At 40.3% G+C, this 24506-nt stretch overlaps 1 protein-coding gene across 4 annotated transcripts in view; it reads left to right on the top strand.

Annotated features, from left to right (window-relative positions):
* Nucleotides 1-24506, top strand: part of LOC122549906 (growth factor receptor-bound protein 10-like) — a 200285-nt gene that overhangs the window by 76028 nt on the left and 99751 nt on the right. For all 4 annotated transcript variants that reach the window (XM_043690121.1, XM_043690122.1, XM_043690120.1 and 1 more), the window contains 2 exons: nt 1757-1973; nt 18040-18178. In XM_043690121.1, coding sequence (XP_043546056.1) covers nt 1757-1973; nt 18040-18178 — 356 coding nt within the window. The remainder of the gene's footprint in view (nt 1-1756; nt 1974-18039; nt 18179-24506) is intronic.

Below are 24506 nucleotides of genomic sequence, written 5' to 3'. Positions count from 1 at the left end.
CATCTTCCACAGCTGAAAATGTGTTGCTGGAAAAGCGCAGCAGGTCAGGCAGCATCCAAGGAACAGGAGAATCGACGTTTCGGGCATAAGCCCTTCTTCAGGAATGAGGAAAGTGTGTCCAGCAGGCTAAGATAAAAGATAGAGAGGAGGGACTTGGGGGAGGGGTGTTGGAAATGCGATAGGTGGAGGGAGGTCAAGGTGAGGGTGATAGGCTGGAGAGGGGTGGGGGCGGAGAGGTCTGGAAGAAGATTGCAGGGTAGGAAGGCGGTGCTGAGTTTGAGGGATTTGACTGAGACAAGGTGGGGGGAGGGGAAATGAGGAAACTGGAGAAATCTGAGTTCATCCCTTGTGGTTGGAGGGTTCCCAGGCAGAAGATGAGGCGCTCTTCCTCCAACCTCCCTCCACCGATCTCATTTCCAACGCCCCTCCCCCAAGTCCCTCCTCCCTACCTTTTATCTTAGCCTGCTGGACACACTTTCCTCATTCCTGAAGAAGGGCTTATGCCCAAAACGTCGATTCTCCTGTTCCTTGGATGCTGCCTGACCTGCTGCGCTTTTCCAGCAACACATTTTCAGCTCTGATCTCCAGCATCTGCAGTCCTCACTTTCTCCTTGAAGACATCTTCCACAGCCAACTTAAAATCTCCAACAACTGCTGCAAGCTAAACTGAAACTCTGGTTCTTTGGGAATCTGACTGCACTCATGCTGCTTCTATTGTTCCAACTTAAAAGGAAGCCCAAGGCCTCACAAGCTGTTTACCTAATTGGCTCAGAGGAGACAGCTCTTTACCTATGGCTCAAAACCTCTCTTCAAAAAAAAAGCAGGACAAAAGACACCTCTTAAAGCCATTTGTGAACAGATTTTAATAGGATCCATAAGGATAATATATAAAATTATTAATTCACTGATACAATAACCAAAAGGCACAGATTCTTCACAGGGTGAATGGTGTGCAGAACAGGGTGGCAAAGGAAATGGGGAACAGAGCAGCTAGCAAAGTGAGTGGAGAATGAAGGGGTGAGGGAGTGCGCATCAGATTCCATTGTGTTACTGTGTATAATGATGTTGTCAATGGCACTGACTTCCTGTTCAAACAAATTTGCATCCTGGCAACACACTTGAAGAGATGTTACTGAAAGATAGCTTAGTACTAACACTGAACGTCTTGGCTCTCTCACAAATAGCTGTAGGATCTTTCATGTCCACATAAGCAAGCGGATGGAACTTTAGTTTTGCATCTCTCCCAAAGGTTGGCATCCGTCATCGTGCAGCATTTCAATTACCAAAGGGAAATATCCTCATTCACATTTCAAACGGGGCTTCTAACCAAGTAAATATGGTCACCGAGCTAAGTGGGATTTTGAGATTTGTCATGCTAAATACGCTTGTCAGATCCTTGTTAATATGCATCCATTTGGGATAAACCTCTATTCAGAGGTTCTAGATTGATCTCATCTGTCTACCTTTCCGACTTCATATTTATCTCAGGAAATAGAGACATTGCTTTCATAAAAGTGGAAGTGTATTTTTGCTTATGGAACTGGAGATTTTTAAAGTGATTTGCCTTGTACAAATCCAAATAACATTTGGTTACCACAAAACCTTGTGCATGCTTCCAAATATAGTTTACTGCATGGAGCTGTGAAACGGCTCCAATGAAAACACTCTCTGGAGCCACATATGTGCAGAAGTTGAAAATACTTAATGAAAATAAATCTAAAGAAGATTCAAAAATGTTGTGCTATTTTTCTTGCAGATGATGATGTCGACCTGGAGGCTTTGGTGAATGATATGAACTCTTCATTTGACAGTTTATATTCTATGTGCTGTACTCAGTCAGAAACTGTTGCGCTTATCCAAAATGGTCAACTTGCCTGTGGTCAGTTGGCAAGTTCAGAAACAAAGTCGCCACAACCAATATCACCAAGACAGAAGCTGCGGCGTTCTCAGCCAATGCACATTCTGACAGTCAGGTAAGGTGAAGACACAATTTTTCCTTATACTTTTATTGTGTTTAGTTTGATGCTGTCTTCTGTTCAAACAGTTGTACAGATTTTTAATCACCTCAAAATAGGGTCATAATTATCCCCTCACTCAAATTTGTTCTTATCCCCATCTGATTTTTGTACTTAAATATTTTACCTTATTCAGCAACTGAAGTGTCATAATTTTCAGGTACAGCTATTGTTCGATATACCTCATTTTGAAACTTCATGATGTATCAACAGTAATTACAATTCTTGCACATAAGCATTTATATGTGAAAAATTACTGTAAACTTGCAGAATACCCAGGTATTACAAAAGAGTAAGTTAAAAATCACACAACAATTGGTTATAGTTCAACAGATTTATTTGGAAGTACAAGCTTTCAGAGTGCGGCTCCTTTGTCAGGTAGCTAGTGGGGCAGGATCATAGGACGCATAATTTATAGTAAACGATCAAAGTTCATACAACCGATAAATGTATTGAGCAATGTATTAATCACTCGAAACCTGCATCCCTATTCTAAGTCATTAAAGACTTAACAGTAATCTAGGTTTGTTCATTACATCGTGCCAGTTGTATGACACTTTGACCTTTTACTAAACATTCTGTGTTCAGTGATCCTGCCCCACTAGCTACCTAACGAAAGAGCAATGCTGCAAAAGCTTGTACTTCCAAATAAACTTGTTGGACTATAACCTGGTGTTGTGTGATTTTTAGCTTTGTTCACCCCAGTCCAACATCGGCACCTCCACATAAAAGATGAAATAACAAGGTGCTGCTGCTTTCCATTTATTTCTCTCTATTATATAGATGTGCCTTTGTCCTCAGTATGTATTACTTAACTGACTAATGAGCTTAAATTGTTTGACTGAATTGAATGGTTCATGTGAACATAAGGACATAAGAAATAGGAGTGGAAATAGATCATTTTGTCTCTCAAACGTGCCCTACCAATCAGTAAGATCATAGCTGATCTGTTTGTTTCAAATTCCGTGTTCTCAACTACCACTTCAGTGGATACCACGCGACTTCAACAGAACTGCAGTAATATGGTTATCCTCAACAAAAACAAATTGGTCATGACAGATTCATGAACCTACGTATCAAGTTATTCTTAAGCTGCTAGCAATTAGATTCCTTCCAGTATGGGAACAGGCTATTTGGCCAAACAGGTCTGCACTGACCCTCTGAAGAGTAACCTACCCAGACCATTCCCCTACCCTATATTTACCCCTCACTAATGCATCTAATACTATGGGCAATTTAGCATGACCAATTCACCTGACCTGAACCGCTTTGGATTGTGGAAGGAAACCGAAGCACGCGGACACAGGGAGAATGTGCAAACTCCGTACAGACAGTTGCCTGAGGTGGAAATTGAACCTGGGTCGTTGGCACTGTGAGGCCGCAGTGCTAACCACTGGGCCACTGTGCCACCCTGCAAATTCCGTTTGCTTTGTGGATTTGTGCCGTGTAGGTTCCAACATAGGTGCTGGCACTGTCCAATTCTGACTTAAAAGTTTGCATTAAGTGCTGCAACATGCCTAACAACTGAATCGTTCTTTATCATCACACAAATTTTTGAAATATGTTGCCTTCTCTGGACTCAACAAATCAGAGGAAACCTTATGCGAAGTACAAAGACTAGAATGTTGAATGCCAAGCACAATATAGAAGTATCCCTCTTGTTCCAGATTTGAAGAAGAATTGCTTGGATCGTGCACACGGAATATACTAATGGAAAACAGTTCTTTCTTGACTACAGTGATGTATTTATCAATTGAGGTGTTTCTGATCAACCTTCTGATTCCCTGGTTCTGGCAAAGCTGTTGAATGTTTTGCCATTTAGATGTACGTGCTTATTAATGAATTATTTTCCAGTTGAGATGTACTCCAATTCAATTCAATTCAATTCAATTCTGTACCTTACAATATATGAGAATGTCATTTTGGATAGAATAGTAAATCTCATGGAATATGCTTCCTTTGACTTTAACCTTTATGATCAACCACTAGTTTTGTCTTCTGTCCTCCTGACTACCAGCTATGCTTTTAGTCTGATCCTACTGTCTGCCATTTCCATGATAAATTAGTATTCCCGTCCTTGTTAAATCTTTTAATCTATCGTTTTAATATTTTTAATGATTGTTATTGGGATTTAAGTATTGCTGACTAGGCCAGCGCTTATTTCCCATCGCAAATTACCCTGAAACTGAATGGCTAGTTTACCCATTACAGCGTCAACTACAGAGTCTGGAGTCAGATGTAGACCTGATCAGTGAGGTTTGCAGATTGCCTTCCCTAAAAGACAATAGTGAACCAGATGGGGTTTTGTGACAAGCAAAGATAGTTACATGTTTTCTATCAGGCTAACTTTAATCTTAGATTTTGTTGAATTCAAATTTTGCCATGTGCTACGGTCAGATTGAAACTTATGTTCTCAGAATTTGAGACTGAGCTTCTGAATTGCTAATTCACTGATAATTCTATGACAGTACCTGCTCCCCATTTTCTTTATACAATGGAAATTTTTGGAGATTCAAATTGTTAAGGTGAAATTTGCTGACTTTATTGAATTTATTAACAGGATTTAGGCATTGTGTTTCCTGTCTCTAGTTGTCATCAATTTGATGTGACCGGGTTACAGAAGTTCACTCCAGTATGTTGTTTGCATGTGTCGTGTATTGGAGAATGGGAAAAGAGTGAAGGTTATGTTTGTGACTGTCTCAGTCCTATTCTCGTCCAACCTCCAGTTTCTCACATTCATCAACTACCTCCAGTTACTCGCTGACTCACCCACACATGGACTCCCATCAGTAAGGCATGTGACCATCCACACAGACCCTCAGCCAAACATTCATCCAAGCATCCATCAACCGAGTCGGTCTCCCAGTCTGTTACTATTCCTCACTCCTGCACTCTCACTTGGAAGTTTTGTGATTGATATCACTGAAGAGCAGTGCAGGATGGCTGTGAAGGTACTTCCTCCATCCAATCTAATGCTCATGTTGTGTGGCCTGCTTAACACCCATTCCTCCATTTTGCAGTGTACGATTCTGTGATTCTAACTGCCGAACCCTGCCAGCAGTTGTCCTATAGTTCAGATGGTGTCTGTTGGACAGGCCTGGTACTGACCAGAAAGGTTTTATGGACTAGATGCATAAAATTACTCTGGCTTCCAAAGCCCGAGGTTTGGTGTACTGCAGCAAGTGACGCATCATGTGACTTGATGTTTCCACCATCTGCAGAGCTTAAATCATGAGTTATTGGAATATTTGCCATTTACCTCAATCAGCTTGACAATTTTGAGACAAAACATTCCCTTAATTAGCACCCAGTTTGCCACAAATATTTTCTTGTTATGTTATCAGTAGAAAGTGACTTACAAGGTGCAACTTAGGAACTTTTTCTCTGGATTCTTTGACCAGGACAACACATTAATGGGGCCAACTTCATCCACCAGTTGTCCTCCAAATCTCTCCATCTTAATTGATCACGATATCACAGTTCCATTGTCATTGCTAGATCAAAATCCTGAAACACCCTTCATAATAACTTGCTTGACACCTGTATCAGAGTGTACAGCAATTCTTCAAAATGCATAGAGTAAGTAGGTGCTAGTACGTTCATCTAAACTTCGTTCTGTCCAGAAAATCTGGTTTGCAGAGGTTGTGTGGTTACTAAGATATGATTTTTGTAGACAATATGAAGGAACTGGCATTTGACTTCACATTTAGGCTTCAATAGAAGTTTTAAAAAAAAAAAAAATTCTACTTCAAGAAAGGTTCAGGTTCATTCACATTTTCTCGTAATAGATTTTTTTTGAGCTGAAATTTTTCAAAAATTGACGTTTGTGTAGGAAGGTAGAATCTTGTAGCTCAAAAGTCAAAGAAATGGTGCAAATTTTGTCAGTGACATCACTTATCCCTGACCTCCAAGAAATTTGTCTGCAAAAATCTAATGATCTCCAGAATGCATGTCACCTTACCTAATGTTACGTACTTTCTAAAATCAGTTATGGAGATCTCTGGCATCTGGCAACAGCAAGGTCATCAAACAGGCTAAGTAACGAATCATAGTGGATAAGTGTCAGTAAACCAGAACGTATAAAGTATTATTATTCTTCACTACAAAATCTTTCTTCAAAAAGCAAAACAAAAGTTGGGCCTTGCACATGGGAATGAAATAGAAATTATAATATTAAACTTTAAAACGTGTGTTTTATTGTTCTCAAATTTAAAATGGAGAAATTTGACTTTCCACAAATTTAAAGTTTTCAGGATCAGAGAGATTGTTCAGGAGTTATTATCCACAAGGATTGGTGCTGGGTCCATTACTTTTCATCATTTATCTAAATGATTTGGATGTGAGCATAAGAGGTTTAGTTAGTAAGTTTGCAGATGACACCAAAATTGGAGGTTTAGTGGACAGCAAAGAAGGTTACTTCAAATTACAGTGGGATCTTGATCAGATGGGCTAATGGGCTGAGAAGTGGTAGTTGGAGATTAATTTAGATAAATGCGAGGTGCTGCCTTTTGGGAAAGCAAATCTTAGCAGGACTTACACACTTAATGGTAAGGTTCTAGGGAGTGTTTCTGAAAAAAGAGACCTTGGAGTACAGGTTCATAGCTCCTTGAAAGCGAAGTCGCAGGTACATAGATTAGTGAAGAAGGTGTTTGGTATGCATTCCTTTATTGGTCAGCGTATTGAGTACAGGAGTTGGATTGTCAGGTTGCGGCTGTACAGGGTATTGGTTTGGCCACTGTTGGAATATTGCATGCAATTCTGGTCTCCTTCCTATTGGCAAGATGTTGTGAAACTTGAAAGGGTTCAGAAAAAGGGTTCAGAAAAGACTTACAAGGTTGCTGCCTGGGTTGGAGGATTTGAGCTATTGGGAAAGGTTGAATAGACTGGAGCTGTTTTCTCTGGAGTGTTGGAGGCTGAGGGCTGACATTATAGAGGTTTATAAAATCTTGAGGGGCATGCATAGGATAAATAGACCCAAGCCTCTTCCCTGGGGTGGGGGAGTCCAGAACTAGAGGATAAAGGTTTAGGATGAGAGGGGAAAGATATAAAAGAGTCCTAAGGGGCAACTTTTTCACGCAGAGGGTGGTATGTGTATGGAATAAGCTGCCAGAGGAAGTGGTGGAGGCTAGTACAATTGCAACATTTAAGAGGCATTTGGATGGGTATATGAATAGGAAAGGTTTGGAGGGGTATAGGCTGTGAACTGACAGGTGGGACTAGATTGGGTTGAGATATCTGGTCGGCATGGACAAGTTGGACCGAAGGGTCTGTTTTTGTGCTGTACGTTTCTATGCTGTACGACTTAGTTTTTTTTTGATTAGGCTATGAGTAAGAATTAAAAGCTCTTGTCAAGTTAAGTGGTTTTAATTTTGTTTTGGCATCCTGTGAAGCAGCAGGTAATATTGATGATAACTTCTGAAGTTCCATGTTTAACAGTGCCAGGTTGTAAAGACAGTGTACCTTCACTATTGTACCATGATAATAATTTAAAAGTTTGTACCATTCTGTTTTATGAAGGAATTGTAATTGAAATTAGGAGTACATCTGTTGATTTTCAGGTAAAAATATTTTGACATTTTCAAATGAAGTAAGATGACCATGTAAATCATTTCGGGAGGTTGATCAAGTTTGTGGGTGTATAGATGATTGTTAAAAACTGATTTGTGCCCTGAAGATTCTGCTGCATATAGGACAAGATGTCACAGATTAATCAGTTTTCGACAGGTATTTAATGATGTATGAGAAGCAAGTTGGAAGTGGGCGGGGCAAAGACGTGACAATTATGGAAATTGTTTTGTAAATTAAATAAAATTTAATTTTCTGTTTGTTTCCCTAAGTTAATTTTTTGTCAAGAAACAAGTCTTTTGAAGACACATTGTCCTTGTTTTCAGTTCTCGAAAGAGTCTTGCTATTTCCTATCTCTGTTTAATTTCCTTTAGCTCTCAACTCCCGCTGAATTTCTAATTCTTGCTTTTCACGGCATCCCAGTTTTAATTGATCCATATTCGTGGCTGTTCCATCAGGTGCCAAGACCTTGAATAAAAGTTGTTTTCATTGTTGACAGCAAAATTTATACTCTTGTGGTTTTGTTCGTTTCCTCGTCAAACACTGAATATGTTAATTGAAATGTGATCCTTCCTCCTTTTGCAGAAAGATCAAGTCTCAGGGGAGATAACTTTTAATAATTTTCCTTCATAAGTCTTCGAAGCTCGTATATCATTGGGTAAGGTGCAATGATAATAGGCTATGGAGATAATGTAAAGTTCATAAAATTAAAGCTGAACGTATTACATCTAAAGGACGGTAACAATGAAGAATAAAAATGTGAGTGCATTTGGATGGGATTTTGTTAATCAATGATCATCACGAAACCAGATTAATACAAATAAATTTATTATTCGAAAACTAGCTGTGCATGAGTTGACTACCCTATTCTGCAAAAATATTGATTGCTTCAAATATAATTTATTGGATGTAAGGATTTGAAAAGAACTGAAAACATGGATGATTTGCCTTTTTAAAAATGAGTTAACTTGGGTTAGCAAATAGATTACGTTTTATTTAATTTAGAAAACATTTTTCATAATTGTCTTGTCTTTGCCCCCGTCTACTTCCAACTTGCTTCTCACACATCATTAAACACTGGCAGTTATCTCTGTGCCCTCTATAAAGGAAATGAGGGATGGCAAGAAGGATGAAAACATGTTGAACAGCGAAAGCAGAATGCTGCTTAAGGTAGCTATGCAATTCAACAACCAGTTAATCAATTATCCAGCCACCACAATCAGAAGTAAATGGTGGTGGACTATTGAACAACTTAGAAGTGGGGTCAGCTTTAAGAACATTACATCCTGAATGATAGCAGAACACAATACATCAGTGTTTCAGCTCTGCCTCTTGCTGAAATCCTGAGCATCAGTAGTGCCAGACTTGGACTCATTTGAACTACATCATGTCTCATCTATATGATAGCAAGAAATGGCTAAGCACTTGACAGCTTTTTGCTGAAGATTTATGATCCAGAACTAACTGAAGCCTTAGTCAAGGTGTCCTAGTCTAATTACAATGATGATATTTTCTTGACGAAAGGAAAATTGCTCTTGTATGCCTTATTCACAAAAGAAAGTCCAAATGCAATACAATTACTGCTCCTTTTTAGTCTACTTTCACTCATCAGCAAAGCAATAGAAAGTATTGTTTGCTATTCACCAGCATAGTCACTGCTTAGTTTGAATTCCACTAGAACGTTGAGCAAAAGATCCTTAATAGAGCCTTGAGCAAAAAAGCTGGAGTGATCATTCTTGGTATCAAAGCAATGTTTGACCAGTGAAATTAAAACTCCAGGCAGATTTCACCATTTGTTGGAGTTATATCTTGCACATAGGAAGATTGGTGTTTGTTTTTTGAATCAAGATCAGATTCCTGGAACAATATGTTGTGGAGACGGACAGAGATGTGGAGTTTAGCAGAAAAGACAAACAAGAAACATTGGTGGATTTTGAAGAAAATAGCTCAAAGCTCACGTGAAGATCCACCTTAAGCTTTAATGGAAGTAGCACTGGTAGTAATCTTCCAAGAATCCTTAGATTTACTTCCAGAGAATTTGGAAATTCCCAATGTAGTACTCTTATTCAAAAAGGAAAGGAGACAAAAGTAATCAGTTAATTTTAAGTCTCATTTGGGAAATGTTAAACAGTATAATAAAAGCTGTAATAATAGAGCATTTGGAAATATGTAATATAATCAAACTGAGTCACCATGGCTTTTTGAAAGAGAAATCATGTCCTAGCCGCATTAGAAATCACATTGAAGGACAACAATCTCACGGAAGAAACACAACAAACGATCAGACAGACGGTTGCATGTACTCTGAGCAGAAAGAGGGAAGGAAACAAACTGACCACACAAGAAAAGAAAGCCCTAGAAAACCTCAAAAAAGACAAAAACATCGTTATATTACCTGCAGACAAAGGTCGGCTCACAGTCATCCTGAACAGAAGGGACTACATAGAGAAAGCCAATGCACTACTCGCAGACACCAACACCTACTAACAGGTGGTGCTAGACCCGATCCCACAACTAGGAAACAAAATTACATATCTCCTCAGAAAATTCCGGACAATTAAACAAGACGGAATTCCAGAAAATGAAACCCGACGGGACCAACACCCCACGATTCTACGAACTACCAAAAATCCATAAACCAGGAGCCCCCCCCCTCAGACCTATAGTCTCACTACCTGGAACACCAACTTACAGACTGGCCAAAGAACTACACACAAGACTGAAATACCTAGTAGAAGAGTCACAGCACTCCATCCACTCCACCAGGAATTCCTAAAAATCATCAAAATAGAGGAAGACGAAGCAATGATCTCATTCGACGTAACAGCACTGTTCACCTCCATCAACATCGACCTGGCAAAGGAAACACTTACCACACTTTTAGAAGAAACCATCACACACACACCAACCACCATCAATCACATTACAACGAAAACATCATGAAGCTAGTGGACCTGTGCCTCACCACCCACTTCACTTTCAACAACATAGTCTACAAACAAACCAATGGCACACCCATGGGATCTCCGCTATCAGGATTCATAGCAGAAGCAGAAATGCAAAGACTAGAACAAACAGCCCTACCAACCATCAAACCAAATATCTGCGTCCGCTACGTAGATGACACCTTTGTCATCACAAAACAAAACAAGATAGAAGAGACATTTAACATCATCAACAAGACACTCACACGTATAAAGTTCACCAAGGAGTAAGAAACTGACGACAAACTTGCACTCCTGGACGTCACAGTTGAAAGAAAGGACAACGGAGAACTACAAACCTGCGTATGCAGAAAACCGACAAACACTGACCAAATACTTAACTACACCAGCAGCCATCCCAACACACAAACAAAGCTGTATCAGAACAGTATTCCAACTAGCCACCACACACTGCAGCACAGACAAACTTCGGAAAACAGAGGAGAACCACCTATACAACGTATTCAAGAAGAACGGATACTCAAAAAATACAGTGCACAGATTCCTCAAGAACAAAACACGACAAGCAGACCAAACACAGCCAGGAGCCCTAACCACCTTACCATACATCAAAGAAGTTTCAGAAATGACAGCCAGACTACTAAGACCCCTCTGAATCCTAGTAGCACACAAACCCAACAACACTCTCAAACAAAAACTAACAAACTTAAAAGACCCAGTACAACCCATGGACAAAACCAACGTCATCTATAACATTTCTTGCAAGGACTGCCACAAACACTACGTAGGACATGCAGGAAGAAAGTTAGGCACCAGGATACACGAACACCAGCTAGCCACAAAAAAACATGACCCTCTCTCCCTTGTAGCCCGACACACGGATGAAAAAACCACTGTTTCGACTGGGACAACACATCTATCCTGGGACAGGCTAAGCAAAGACATGTCAGAGAATTCCTAGAGGCCTGGCACTCCAACCACAACGCCATGAACAAGCATATAGATCTAGATGCCATCTATAACCCCTCAGAAAACGAACAGGAAATGACATCACCACAAACCCCAGGAACCCCATCCAGGAGAAAGATATAAATAGAAAGCAGGAGACAACAGCTTCTCTTCACGTGGAGGTCGCCACTGATGATGATACCTAGCCAGGTAATGAAACGTCTGGATATCAAACCTACAGCTCAGCGAGCAAATCTACACCCCAATATGTCTGACAAATTTATTAGAACTTTTATAGGTGACAAACATGTTAGGTAAAGTAATTTTAATTTATTGGTATTTGTAAACGGAATTTTATAAAATACTGCATAAAAGGGTAGTATATTAGTGCAGACAGAGGACTGGCAAACAGTTAGAAGAGAGAGTAGGGAGAAGAGAGGCATTTTCAGAATAAAAACCTTTTAACTATTTGGCCTACTACAGGGATCTGTGTTGATGCCACAATTATTTGCAATTATATATTAATGACTTGGATGACCAAAGTGAATATTCGGTTGCCAAATCTGTGGATGCCTAAAAAATAGATGGGAAAGTAAGTAGTGAAGAAAACAGTCTACAGATAGATATAAACAGATTAAATGAGTGGGCAAAAAACCTCGCATGTGAAATATATAAAATGTGAAAAATATGTGTAGGAAGGCTGAATATTATTTAACTGGGGGAAGGCTGCAGCACCAAGGAATTTGGGGGTCCTTGTACATGCATCCTGCATTGAAATTTAGCGGATAATAGATCAGGCAAATGGCCTGTTGGCCTTTTTGAAAGGGAATGGCATAAATACATGCATAGACTTTTAAAATTCATTCACGACATCACTGGCTAGACCAGCATTTATTGCTCATCCCTAATTACACAGAGGGCAGTTAAGAGCCAACCACTTTGCTGTGGCTCGGAAGTTGCATGTAAGCCGGATCAGGTAAGGATGGACCAATAAAAGTTGGCAAGGGTATTTGCCGTCATGCCAAATTTCATCAGCTGCCTGAGGAAGAAGAGACATTGTTGGGCCTTTGTAACCAGTGCATCCACATGAAGAGTCCACAAAAGCTTGTTGTGAATGACCTCTCCCAGGAGCTTGACACTCATACACGTTCCACTTCTGTGCTGTTCATGTGTCGGGGAACATCCCACCAAAAGTCAGTAATGAGTTCCTTGGTTTTGCTGGCATTGAGAGCCAGGTTGTTCTCAGTGCACCATTTTTCTAGGTCTTCTACCTCCCGTTTGTAGTCGGTTACGTCACCATCTGAGATTCGACTGACTATGCTGGTGTAATCAGTGAACTTGTAAATGGTAGTGGTCTGGTATTTGGCGACAGAGCCATGGATATACAGCAAGTACAGTAGCGGGCTGAGTCGGTTTGTTAAGTAATTTCAGGATGAAGAAACAGATTCTTAATCAATAACGAAATAAAAAGTTTGAAGTTAGGAAAGTGGAGTTGAGGATTAATTGACATTATCTCATTGAAAGACCGACTCAATGGGCTGAGGAATCTTCTTTTGCTCCTATGCCATATGATCTTATATTCAAACCCTAAGGTACACCTGCAGAAATGTTTAGGGTATAGGCATCTTTGGCTGTTTCATCAATGATTTTCTCTCCAAAATTAGGGTTATTTGCTTGATGGAACTGTAAGAAGGCCTCAGCACTGCAGGGGTGAAGAAGCACTGCCTGCATCCACCAAATTTCGGCAACATCCATGCATGAACTGAAGTGACGATCAATGACATCAATAATAAAAGAGATATGTGCAGCTTCTTAATAAGCGGTAGCATTACCATTACTGAATTCCCCATCGTCAATATTCTGGGGGAAGATATCATCAAACAGAATCAGGACAAGACACAAATACTATATCTGCAGAAGCAAGTCAACATAACTCAACCTTGACATCCCAGAGTCTATCCACCATCTAAAGAGTGTAAATCCTGAGTGTGAAGGAGTGTTCTGTACTTGCCTGGAAAAGTACGGCTCCAACATTATTTGAGAAACTTGACGTGATCCAAGGCAAAGCAGCTATTTGAAACTGCTGATGGAGTACAGTTTAGTGTTCACTAAAACTGCAGCAAATCAAGTCTCCTTTGACAGAACCTTGCAACCCAGACCCCTGCGTCACCTTGGTCATACGTTATTGAGAACACCACCACCTCTGCAAGTCATAAAGTACTGTTCCTTCACTATTTGAAAGTCACAGATTTGGAAATTTGTTATGGTTCAAGAGGAGGTCATTTAGCTCGTTGTATTTGTAAAGGCTGTCTGAATTAACATTATGACTTAGTGATATTCTGCTTCCTTTTCGTGGTAAATCTGTTCATTGTTTCTGTTCAGAGAATCATCTAATATTTTCTTAGATGATTTGACTGAACCAGCCTCCATCACAATTCCAGCCTTCTGTTGCAAGCCCTGACTATTCAGAGTGTGAAAAATGTTCTTCTCACGTTGCCCTTGCTGCTTTTTGTGCCCTCTGGTTCTTGAACCTGTTGCAAGTTGCAACAGGTTATTCCCTATCTGTTCTGACAAGACCCCTCATGATTTTGAAATCTTGCATCAGATCTTTTCTTTGCTGTCTTCACTCAGGCCTAACTTCTTCCATTTCTGTTTATCACTGAATGTTATTACCCCAGAACCGTTCTTGTAATCCTCTTCCACATGTTATCTAATGCATTCACATCCTTACTGAGTCGGGTGCTGAAAACTATTCATGGTATTCCAGCTTTTTAAAATACTTATTCGTTTTCTCGTATCACCAGTTTGATACCTTGTTTTTAGATATGTCTGATGCTGCTCCTGTCATGCTATCTTGCAATCTTCATTGAACCAGAGTTGATCTCTTGGCTGGATGGTAATGCTCGACTGGGGAATTTGTCTGGCCATGAGGAACAGATCGTGTTCAAGTACGATCCTCCTGCTGCTGATGGTCCAAGCGCATCATATGAGTCCAGTCTTGAATTGCTAGGAAGTCTGTTCATTCAGCATGGTGACAATATCGCATAACGTGATAGAAGGTATTATCAGTGTGAACATGGGACTTCACCTCCACGAGGACAGTGCGGTAATCGCTCCTATCAGTTTTGTTATGGACAGATGCATTTGTGGCAAGCAACATGGTGAGGTCGAGTATGCTCTCTTGTTGGTTCCTTTATCTGTCACAAACCCAATCCAGTATCAATGTCCTTTGAGGACCCAATAAATTTGATCAGTAGTGCTGCTTCCAAGCCACTCTTTAGGTGTGGGATTTCAATGTCCACCACAGAGTGCATTCTGCACCCTCACCATCCTCAGGGCTTCCTCTAAGTATTGTTCAACATGGAGGTGCACAGTGTCATCAACCAAAGGGAGATCGCATGTGGTAGTCAATAGGAGGTTTCCTGTCTGTGTTTGACCTGATACCATGACACTTCATGGTATCCAGAGTCAGTGTTGAGTGCACCCAGGGCAGCTCCCACAAAACTATGTACCACTGTGCTTCCACCTCTGCTGAAGCAGGGATGGTTATAATTCTGGACACTGACCATGTGTATGACTACCAGGCTGTTTTTGACTGATCTATGAGACAGTGCTCCCAATTATGTCCGTCACCCTAAGATGTTAGAAGTTTGCAGGATTGACTAGGCTGTTTTTTGCCATTGTTGTTGATGCCTGGTGGAGATTTATGGAGGGAATTCCAGACCTTAGTGCCGAGGCAGTTGAATATTCCCCACCACTAGTGGACTGTCCGCTTTCATTTCTTTTTTGAGATTTCATAGTGATTGTTATAAACTGAGCGACTTACTAGACCATTTTGGAAGGTATTTGAAAGTCAGCCACATTGCTGTGGCTCTGGAGTCACGTATAGGCCTCACCTGAAGGGCGTGTGTGAATCAGAGGTTTTTACGACAATCCGCAGTGTTTCAGCATCTGTCATGGTGGGATTCAAATCCATGTTCCGGACCTAACTATTTACAATCTACAAAAATGACCTACAAGCAGGGACAGAGTGTAGTATAGCAAAGTTCGCAGATGATACCAAAATAGGTGGAGAAACGAGGAGATAGGGTTTACAGATGGATATTGATAGGTGAGAAAAATGGGCCAGCATCTAACAGATGGAGTTTAATGTTGATTAATGCAAGGTTGTCCATTTTGGCTGAAAAAATAAAAGGGCAGATTACTGTTTAAATGGGAATCAGATTTGGAGTGCATCTGTGCAGAGGGATCTGAGTATCTTTGTGCCTGAAGTGCTGAAAGTGTAGATTCATGAGGTGGATGTTGATCAGATGTTCCCCTTCTGGGACTGTATTGAATGCCATATCTCCATGATTTTCTTACTGAAATCTATTACCTCATGCTTCTTTGAATTTAATTTGCTCCCTATCTGTCCATACCACCAAATAAACAAAATACTGATGGACACTTGAACTCAGTAACTCAGAAAATATTGGGGAAACTCAGCTTGTCTGGCAGCATTTGTAGAGAGAACGTTATCATTTTGAGTCTGATGTGACTTCTTCAGAAGAATTGTGTTGGAATCAAGTTTCCCTCTCCCTCTCCCTCTCCCTCTCCCTCTCCCTCTCATGCTGCAAGATCTGCTGAATTTCTCCAGCATTCTCTGTTTGTTGCCCAGTCCTCCAACTTGTCAGTGTCCTTTTAGAAGTTTTATGCTGTTCTCCTCAATATTTCCAACTTCTGTGTCATTCACAGATTTTGAAATTGTCCCCTGTTCTACAAGGCTGCATGTATTATCACTGCCACTGCTAGGTGTGTAGAAATATAGATTTGCAGTGCTATGTCAATGACAGAGAATGGCATCTGAAAACAATATGGCACTATCCACATAATCTCGCTGCTTGTTCGTGGTATTTGGAACCGACACCTGAGCAGCCATCCATGCATAGAGTTGGCCCCAAGCTGCAGTTAGTCAGTCAGACAGGAACAACAGTTAGAATAATGCAGCTGCAATCCCAGGAGCACAATCATTCAGCCTATGAGTGTGTTTTAAAAAGAAGTATAACTCGTTTTTTTTTTTGACTGTTTCAAAGCTGCTTTGCTGTCTCCCATCATTGGGTTGACAGTGTCTTGTGGCTGAGCATATTTAAGTCTGTAAGGGTTGAATGATGGCTCAGTGGTTTGCACTGCTGCCTCACAGTGCCAGGGGCATGGATTTGATTTCAACCTCTGGCAACTGTCTGTGTGGAGTTTGCACGTTCTCCCAGTGTCTGCATGGTTTTCCTCCACGTGCTTCGGTTTCCTCCCACAGTCCAAAGATGTGCAGGTTAGGAAAATTGGCCATGCTAAATTGCCCATTCTGTTAAGGGATGTTTAGGTTAGGTGCATTAGTCAGGGAAAATGTAAAGTAATAAGGTAGGGGATGGATCTCGATGGGGTACTCTTCAGAGGGTTGGTGTGGACTTGTTCAGCCAGTTGGCCTGTTTCCACACTGTAGGGATTCTATGATAAAAAAATTCTACGATAGTTTGTAGATTGTGTGCCTTTCCCGAAAAGGTTCCAATACACATCAAATTAGCTCTGTTTAAATCAGAATTGCACACATCTATGAACATCATTAGAAGAAATATATATAAGAAAAGGTCTACATTTGTTTATGGACATGACATATATGATGTCAACAAATTCCGTTCACTGATTTCGGCAGGTTTATTTGTATGTGTATCAGCTTTAGCAATCGAGAGTAATTACTTTGATACAGTAAGATCTTGATCATTGATATCAATTCAGAAAGGAAGTGTATGAGTACTGCCCCTTGGAGAGCTCTGCTACAAATCTTTTTTTGGTTTTAAAAATACTCATCAAATCTATTTCTTATCGCTGAGCCAATTTTGTGTCCACTTTGCCTCTATCCCTTTTATTCCATGAGCTCTGACTTCGCTCACAAATAGTGTATGTGACACTGTCAACTACCTTCTGGAAATTCATGTGCACCCCGTGCTGTCCTCATCAACCTTCTCTGTTATCTCTTCAAAAGACTTCAAGTTTGTTCAGCATGATTTTTCCTTGGAAAAATTTGTGCTGCTTCTCCTTAATTAATTCATTTGTCTGTCAGCCTATGAATTCTATCCCAAATTCTTGTTTCTAAAATTTCACCACATCTTGAAATTTTTGAAGAGCTGTGATTAACCAAGTATTTTGTTTCATGCTGTAATGGTCCACTGAATTAATACAAGTCATCTTCCAGGTGATAACTAGTTTGCTTCTAGTTGCAAAGTTTGTGATTGCAACTATTTGATTTGACTTTTAACACTAAAATCTGTTTTTAATATTGCTCATCGAAATATTTTTAAAAACTGAGCTCACCAGCTGAGCACAGATGTAATGTGCTGGCATTTGCCTGTATTGGTATAAAGCGCCGTATTAAAACAGTGTTTCAATAGATGATGGCACTCATCAGTTAGCTAAAATAAGTCATACTACAGGTAGTAGGGTGATATAAATCCTGAAGATGGGGTTTATTGCTAATTTTTTTGTGACTTGTTCTGCTCAATGTTTGTGTACAATCTTTTAATCTTAATGTACAGAAGACTTCAGGAAGATGATCAATTCCGTACATCATCGTTGCCCGCCATTCCAAACCCTTTTCCAGAACTATGCAGCCCTGCCAGCTCACCAGTGTTGACTCCTGGTTCAATGCCTCAGAATCCACCTCTCCATAAAAATGTGAGTATTAATGCATATAACACTGTTTCAAAATGTGACTGACTTTACAGGTGTATGAATTGTGTATTTCCAGTGTTGTAAGTGATAACTATGCCTGTAAGAATGTTTAAGTTTATATTTTCAATTTTTACTGAAATAATACAAATTGTTGGTCTTTAATAGAATGTGAAATGAATGCAATCCAAAATCATCAGGGAGAAAAATACAATGGAGACTTCTCATAAAACTTGATGGCAAATGTTTGTGCACATAAAAACTCTCCTTTCAGTAGTATTCCCATCTACTGTGAGTCTTTCTGTAGTTCACCTGTGTTGATTTATTGTTTATGGAACTGTTCTTTTACTATGATGTAACAGTATTTAGTTTTAAGAACCGTCTTGATTGCAATTGGGTATTCTCAATCTTTTGAAAAATGCTCTTTTGAAGCCTCAGGGTGGTTCTTGCATAATCAACTTATTTTAAAGATAGTTATCTGCACTATGCCCACTGCACCAGCTCAACGCAAATATAATGTGCTGGCATCTACATGATTTGTATAAAGCTTTGTTTCAAGTACCTTTAATGGAAACCTACAATATAACACAGCTAAGATGGTCTTGCCTTGCAACTTGCGCCTCAAGCTGGTGTTCTGAAATGGACTTTCTTTAAGCAACTTTAGCAGTGACAATTTTGGCATCCCTGCATACTTCAGGCAGTTCTGGTAAAGAGGTTGGACATATTGTCATTCTGAGACAGTAGTATAATCTCCCCATGAGAGGTCACTAATTCGTAACATCATCTGGTTGCAGTTCAGCAGACTGCATAATGCAAGAGAAAACATTGACCTCAAGTGGGCTGTGCACTTAAAACTGTCAAAACTGGAAGAAATAACCTGTCTGAATTCTCTCTGGAGTATGTGATTGACTTTGCAGCACAGATTTCAATGAAAGTTTTATGTACTTGCTGGTGGATCTCATTATTGCAAGATGGCTATCCAAAATAATGCACTCCAAAGAACTAGCATGTTTAGTATTGTCACCAAATACTTAATGCTCTTTGCAAAATGGTCCTGCACTTTTCAGGCTACCAGGATCTGTGACCAAGGCAGAGCACAAACAAAAATCTGGAAACTACATTTGCAATTGTGGTACTTGACTTTACTTTGTCAAAGTTATTTCCTTTCTCTTTTTCTTATTGTTATGTATCCTACCCATTTTATTGCCCTTTTGGTCGATCTCTCAACTGTCTGGGACCATCTATTTATGTAACTTTGAATCAAAAGCAGAATTGTTCCTGAAATGTGCAATATTTGGACATAATGATGTTAAGAGGCTATACTGATATAAGACCTCATCGTTAAGGTGGAGATACACTAAATAGGAAGCAAAATTGCAGGCTGCCTTTTATTCAAAGAGAATTAGAGTTTCAAGGATAAGGAAATTTTGCTACAACTGTACAAGGCTTTGTTGAGACCACACTGGAAATCCTATGTGCAGCTTTGATCTCTGTTTAAGAAAGGATGCATTTGTCTTGGAGGCAGTGTAGTGATGGTTCACTAAGTTGGTCCCGAGAAGAAGGGAGCTATCCTGGTGATGAGGCTGAACAACTTGAGGCTCTGTCTTCTGAAGATTGAAGAATGTGACCTGATCTTATTAAAATATGCACGTTTCTAAAGGAATTGATCCGTTGTTTCTGCTGGTCGGGGAATCTGAAGCAAGTGGATACAATCAGGATAAGAGGCAGATCGTTCAAGACTTGAGAAATTTCTTCACTCCAAGTTTTGTCAATCTTGTAAATTTCCTATTCCAGAAGTTTATGGATTCTCCATACTTTGAGACTACATCAGATAGCTTTTTGATCCTTCCTGAAATTGAGGCATTTTGCAGACAGTGCGAGCAAGTGGAATTGAGACTGAAAGTTGGCAGTTAGTTTGAATCGTAGCACAGACAGGAGAACTACATGGTTTACTTCAGCTCCTATTTTGTTGTATTCTTAATGACTCTGCAAGGTTGCGTGTGACTTTGGAGTGCTTGATTTGAAATTGAAGTGACTTCCTTAAGTAACCTATTGTGGTTGTTCTTGATTTACTTCTGTAAGTAAATTGTTGAAGGCTTTGGAAAATTTGTTTTTACTAATAGTGTCAACTTGGCTGAATTGAGAGTATAATGGTGTATGTCAATAAAAAAAACACAGGCAATGCCTAACAATTATTTCACTTAAATATTTACATAACATCAGTGGGAGGTTATGGCCTAATTGTTGTTGCTGGATTATTAAGGTTCTAAAAAGAGACAGTGCAAGATAGCAGCAGACGATGACGCATCCCGACCAGATCATCTCAACGCCTTCTATGCTTGTTTTGAGCAGAATTTCAGCGGAGAGGTAACACCTGTTCTGACAAGTCCTGACGAACCGATCAGAGGTCATATCAGCTTTCCTTTGTGTGAATCGAAGGAAAGTAATTGGACTAGATAGAGTATCAAGCTGTGCACTTGGCATGCGCAGATCAACTGGCAGAGGTATTCTTGGGCATCTTCAACTTCTCCCTGCAGCAGACCACTGTCCCTGCCTTTTTCAAGAGGGCCAACATTATCCCTGTGCCTAAGAAGGCTCATGCAGCATGTCTCGATGACTACTGTCCAGTGGCCCTAACTTCGATGTCATGAAGTGCTTTGAAAGGCTGGTCATGACATTAACCAACTTCTGCTTCCCCATTACTCTTGACCCACTCCAATTTGTCTATCAGACCAACAGATCCACGTCAGATGCCATATTGCTTGCCCTTCACTACTTCCTCGAACATCTTGACGACAAGAATAACTATGTAAGAATCCTACTCATTGACTACGTTTCAGCCTTCAACACTATTATCCCCTCGAGACTGATTACTAAACTTAGTGATCTCGGACTAAGCCACTGGATCCTCAGTTTCCTGACCCACAGGCCACAATCAGTGAAGATTGGGGACAATATTTCATTTTCACTAACACTTAACACTGGAGCCCCCCAGGGGTGCATACTCAGCCCGCTACTGTTCTCACTGTGCACCCATGACTGCGTCGCCAAATACCAGACCACTGCCATTTACAAGTTTGCTGATGACACCACCGTAGTTGGTCAAATCTCAAATGGTGATGAAATCGACTACAGATGGGAGGTAGAAAACCTGGAAAAATGGTGCACTGAGAACAACCTTGCTCTCAATGCCAGGAAAACCAAGGAACTCATTATTGGGTTATGTTATTCATGCCCCCCCGACACATTAACAGCACAGCAGTGGAATGAGTGGAGGGTCAAGCTCCTGGGTGTGGCCATCCACAACAAGCTTTCTTGGACTTTTCATGTGGATGCACTGGTTACAAAGGCCCAACAACGTCTCCTCCTCTTCAGGCAACTGAGTAAGTTTGGCATGACAGCGAATACCCTTGCCAACTTTTATTGGTGCGCTACCAAGCGCATTCTGTCTGGACGTATCATTACCTGGCATAGCAACTGTACCATTCAAGATTGGAGACTGTTACAGAGAGTGGTGAACTTGGCCCGGACAATGTCAAAGGCCTACCTCCCATCGATAGAATCCATCTACCAGGCCTGCTGTCGAGGACAGGCTGCCAGCATTCTCAAAGATCCATCCCACCCTGGCAATGTTTTTCTTCAACCTCTACCATCAGGGAGAAGGTACAGAAGCCTGAACACGCACCAGCCGGTTTCGAAACTGTTTGTACCCTACTGTTAGAATACTGAATGGACTCTCAAACTCTTTAACATTCGCCTGTACCTGTGGTTTTGTTTTTGCTGCTGTTTACCTATTATTTACTTATCTATGCTACTTAACTCTGTGATCTGCCTGTATTGCTCACAAGACAAATCTTTTCACAGTGCTTCTGTTCACGTGACAATAAATTCACTTCAATTCAATTAATCCAGAGACTCCGATAGTGTTCTGGGGAGCAGGGCTCAAATCCCACCAGAGCAGATAGTGTAATTCGAATTCAGTAAAACAAAATCTGAAATTAAGAATCTGATCATGACTACAAATCCATTGCTGTTTTTCAGAAAAACCTGTCTGGTTCGCTAATGTCCTTTAGGGAAGGAAACTGCCATCCTTACCTGGTGTGGCCTCCAATGTGATTCCAGACCCACAGCAATTTGGTTGACTCTTAACTGCCTTTAGACAATTAAGGATGGGCAATAAATGCTGCCTAGCTAGCAATGCCTTCATTCTGTGAATGAATAAAGAAAATATAATATTAAGGACAGGGTCTGACCTCAATTGGTTTCAGGCAGAGATATAATTCTGTTGCAATGATGGCAACATTGTCAACTTTCAACTTTATTATATTCTTGAAATAAAATATCTGGCATCCACACACGTTCAGTTAAATGTGGAAATCCTGAATGTGGTGGTGGTTCTTTGCTTAGCTGCAGCATGTGCTTTTGGTCTTTGTGGTCAGCAATCTTTAGAAATCACTTAACTGCTAACTACCCTTTTATACTAAAAACTCTTCGTTAATGAAGGGTAATCACTTTTGATTGCATGTGGAGTCATAACTCTGGACAGCTTCCTGGTTCTGCAAACCCAATCTTTTATTTGGAGAAAGTGAGGACTAATGCTGGAGATCAGAGTAGAGAGTGGTGCTGGAAAAGAACAGCCGGTCAGGCAGCATCCGAGGAGCAGAGGTCGACGTTTCAGATATAAGCCCTTTATCAGTCCATTCCTGATGAAGGGTTTATGCCCGAAACGTCGACTGTCCTGCTCCTCTGATGCTGCCTGACTGGCTGTGCTTTTCCAGCACCACACTCTTGACTCGAATTTTTTATTTGTTTCGTCCACTTGTTCTATTATGATTTATTGTGGCTTTCAGCTTTTGATATTTCAGCTTCGAAAATGTAATTTTCACTAAAATGTAGAAATAAATAATATTTTGCTTACAAGTTTATTGTAAAATTGTATAATCTGACTATCTGCCCTGCTTGATGGCATAATTGTTGCTTGATGTCTGGACTTCCTCTTGACCAGGTTTAAATTAACTATAGGAAAGGTGCAATCCTTGCCTCGCAGAGATTACAAGATCTTGGTGGCAGATTTTTTCAAGGTCACTGGCAAGGGCTGTTACTTTAGCCTTGGATTTCGCAATCAGCAGGAATAAGCAAAATATAGATATCAAATAAGTTAGTCAAACTATAGGGAGGTAAAGTTTTGGGTTCTAAAACAAAGGGCCAAACTGGGACTCGCCACACTTATTGCAGAAGAATCTTTGTGGTCCCATTGGAGGAATGATTGCCCTGGCCAAAACTACTTGGAAGGATTCTATTTCTCTACATTCTTGTTCGCTGCTTCACACAGCAATTGGTGGCCTTTCAATCAAAACCAGACTCTCACTTTAATTAGATAATTTGTGCAACACCCTACTTCGGGTCAGGTTTAATTCAGGACAACTTGAACCACTTCCAGATTATAAAGTACGCAGTAAAATTATAAGTCTAATTGGAGGGGGCCTAATCTCAAACTTGTGTTAAACAGAGCTCTGTGATCGATAAGGAAGCCCGTACGCAACCTGGTTTAGCATCTAAGTACACCTTCAAACAAAATGAAAGCACAGTGAATGTTTGTTTACGTCTTCCAGTAATCTGAACTTAAATTGTAAAATGTATTTGGAGGTTTGGAATAAATTCATCTTGTTCTGTTCAGTGTCCTGCCTTCACATGCATTCACTACGCTCTATTTTGTCATCAGTGCAGTAAAACTTATTTTTATTTGTGTTTTTAATGCTGCATTGCAAAATCTTGGAATGTCTCTTTGGCCTTTACCGATTCAGTTATGGAAAGAGCCTGGTGAGTGGGCAGGCATTCATTGGCTATGTTAGCATCTTTGGCCTCTTCTGTTGAAGAACAAGTTCAGTCATATTTGCAGGATATTTTGAGAACATTATGTCAAATGATGGCTTGTCTGTCATTTTGTGCTGCATCATGGTCTAATTCCCCTCCCATGGCAAATTTGCACTGTCACATAATCCAGAGTTACCAAGTGGAATTTGCTACAGACATCCTTCTTTTGGATTTCCTATTCTGCAAGTGAGAGGGGCTGACAACTTCAATGCAACTGAAGTTTGTTATCCAATTTTGACCCGTTGTCATTTCACTGATTGTGATTACTGGAAGACGTAAACAAACATTCACTGTGCTTTCATGGCTGTTGCAGATTCAAGATCGTTTTCAGAAAAAATGCATACATGCACTGCTCTTTTCCAATTCAAATTAAAACTCACTCAAAACAAAGCATTTCACTGTACTAAGGTCGGCATGAAAAAGTTACCCCTAAGGTCACTTTTAAATTTTTCCCCTCTCA

This window comes from Chiloscyllium plagiosum, chromosome 5, assembly GCF_004010195.1.
Source record: "Chiloscyllium plagiosum isolate BGI_BamShark_2017 chromosome 5, ASM401019v2, whole genome shotgun sequence".
In the NCBI taxonomy this organism is placed as follows: domain Eukaryota; kingdom Metazoa; phylum Chordata; class Chondrichthyes; order Orectolobiformes; family Hemiscylliidae; genus Chiloscyllium; species Chiloscyllium plagiosum.
Note: the sequence above shows the minus strand (reverse complement) of the source record. Positions and strands in the feature narration are given on the sequence as shown.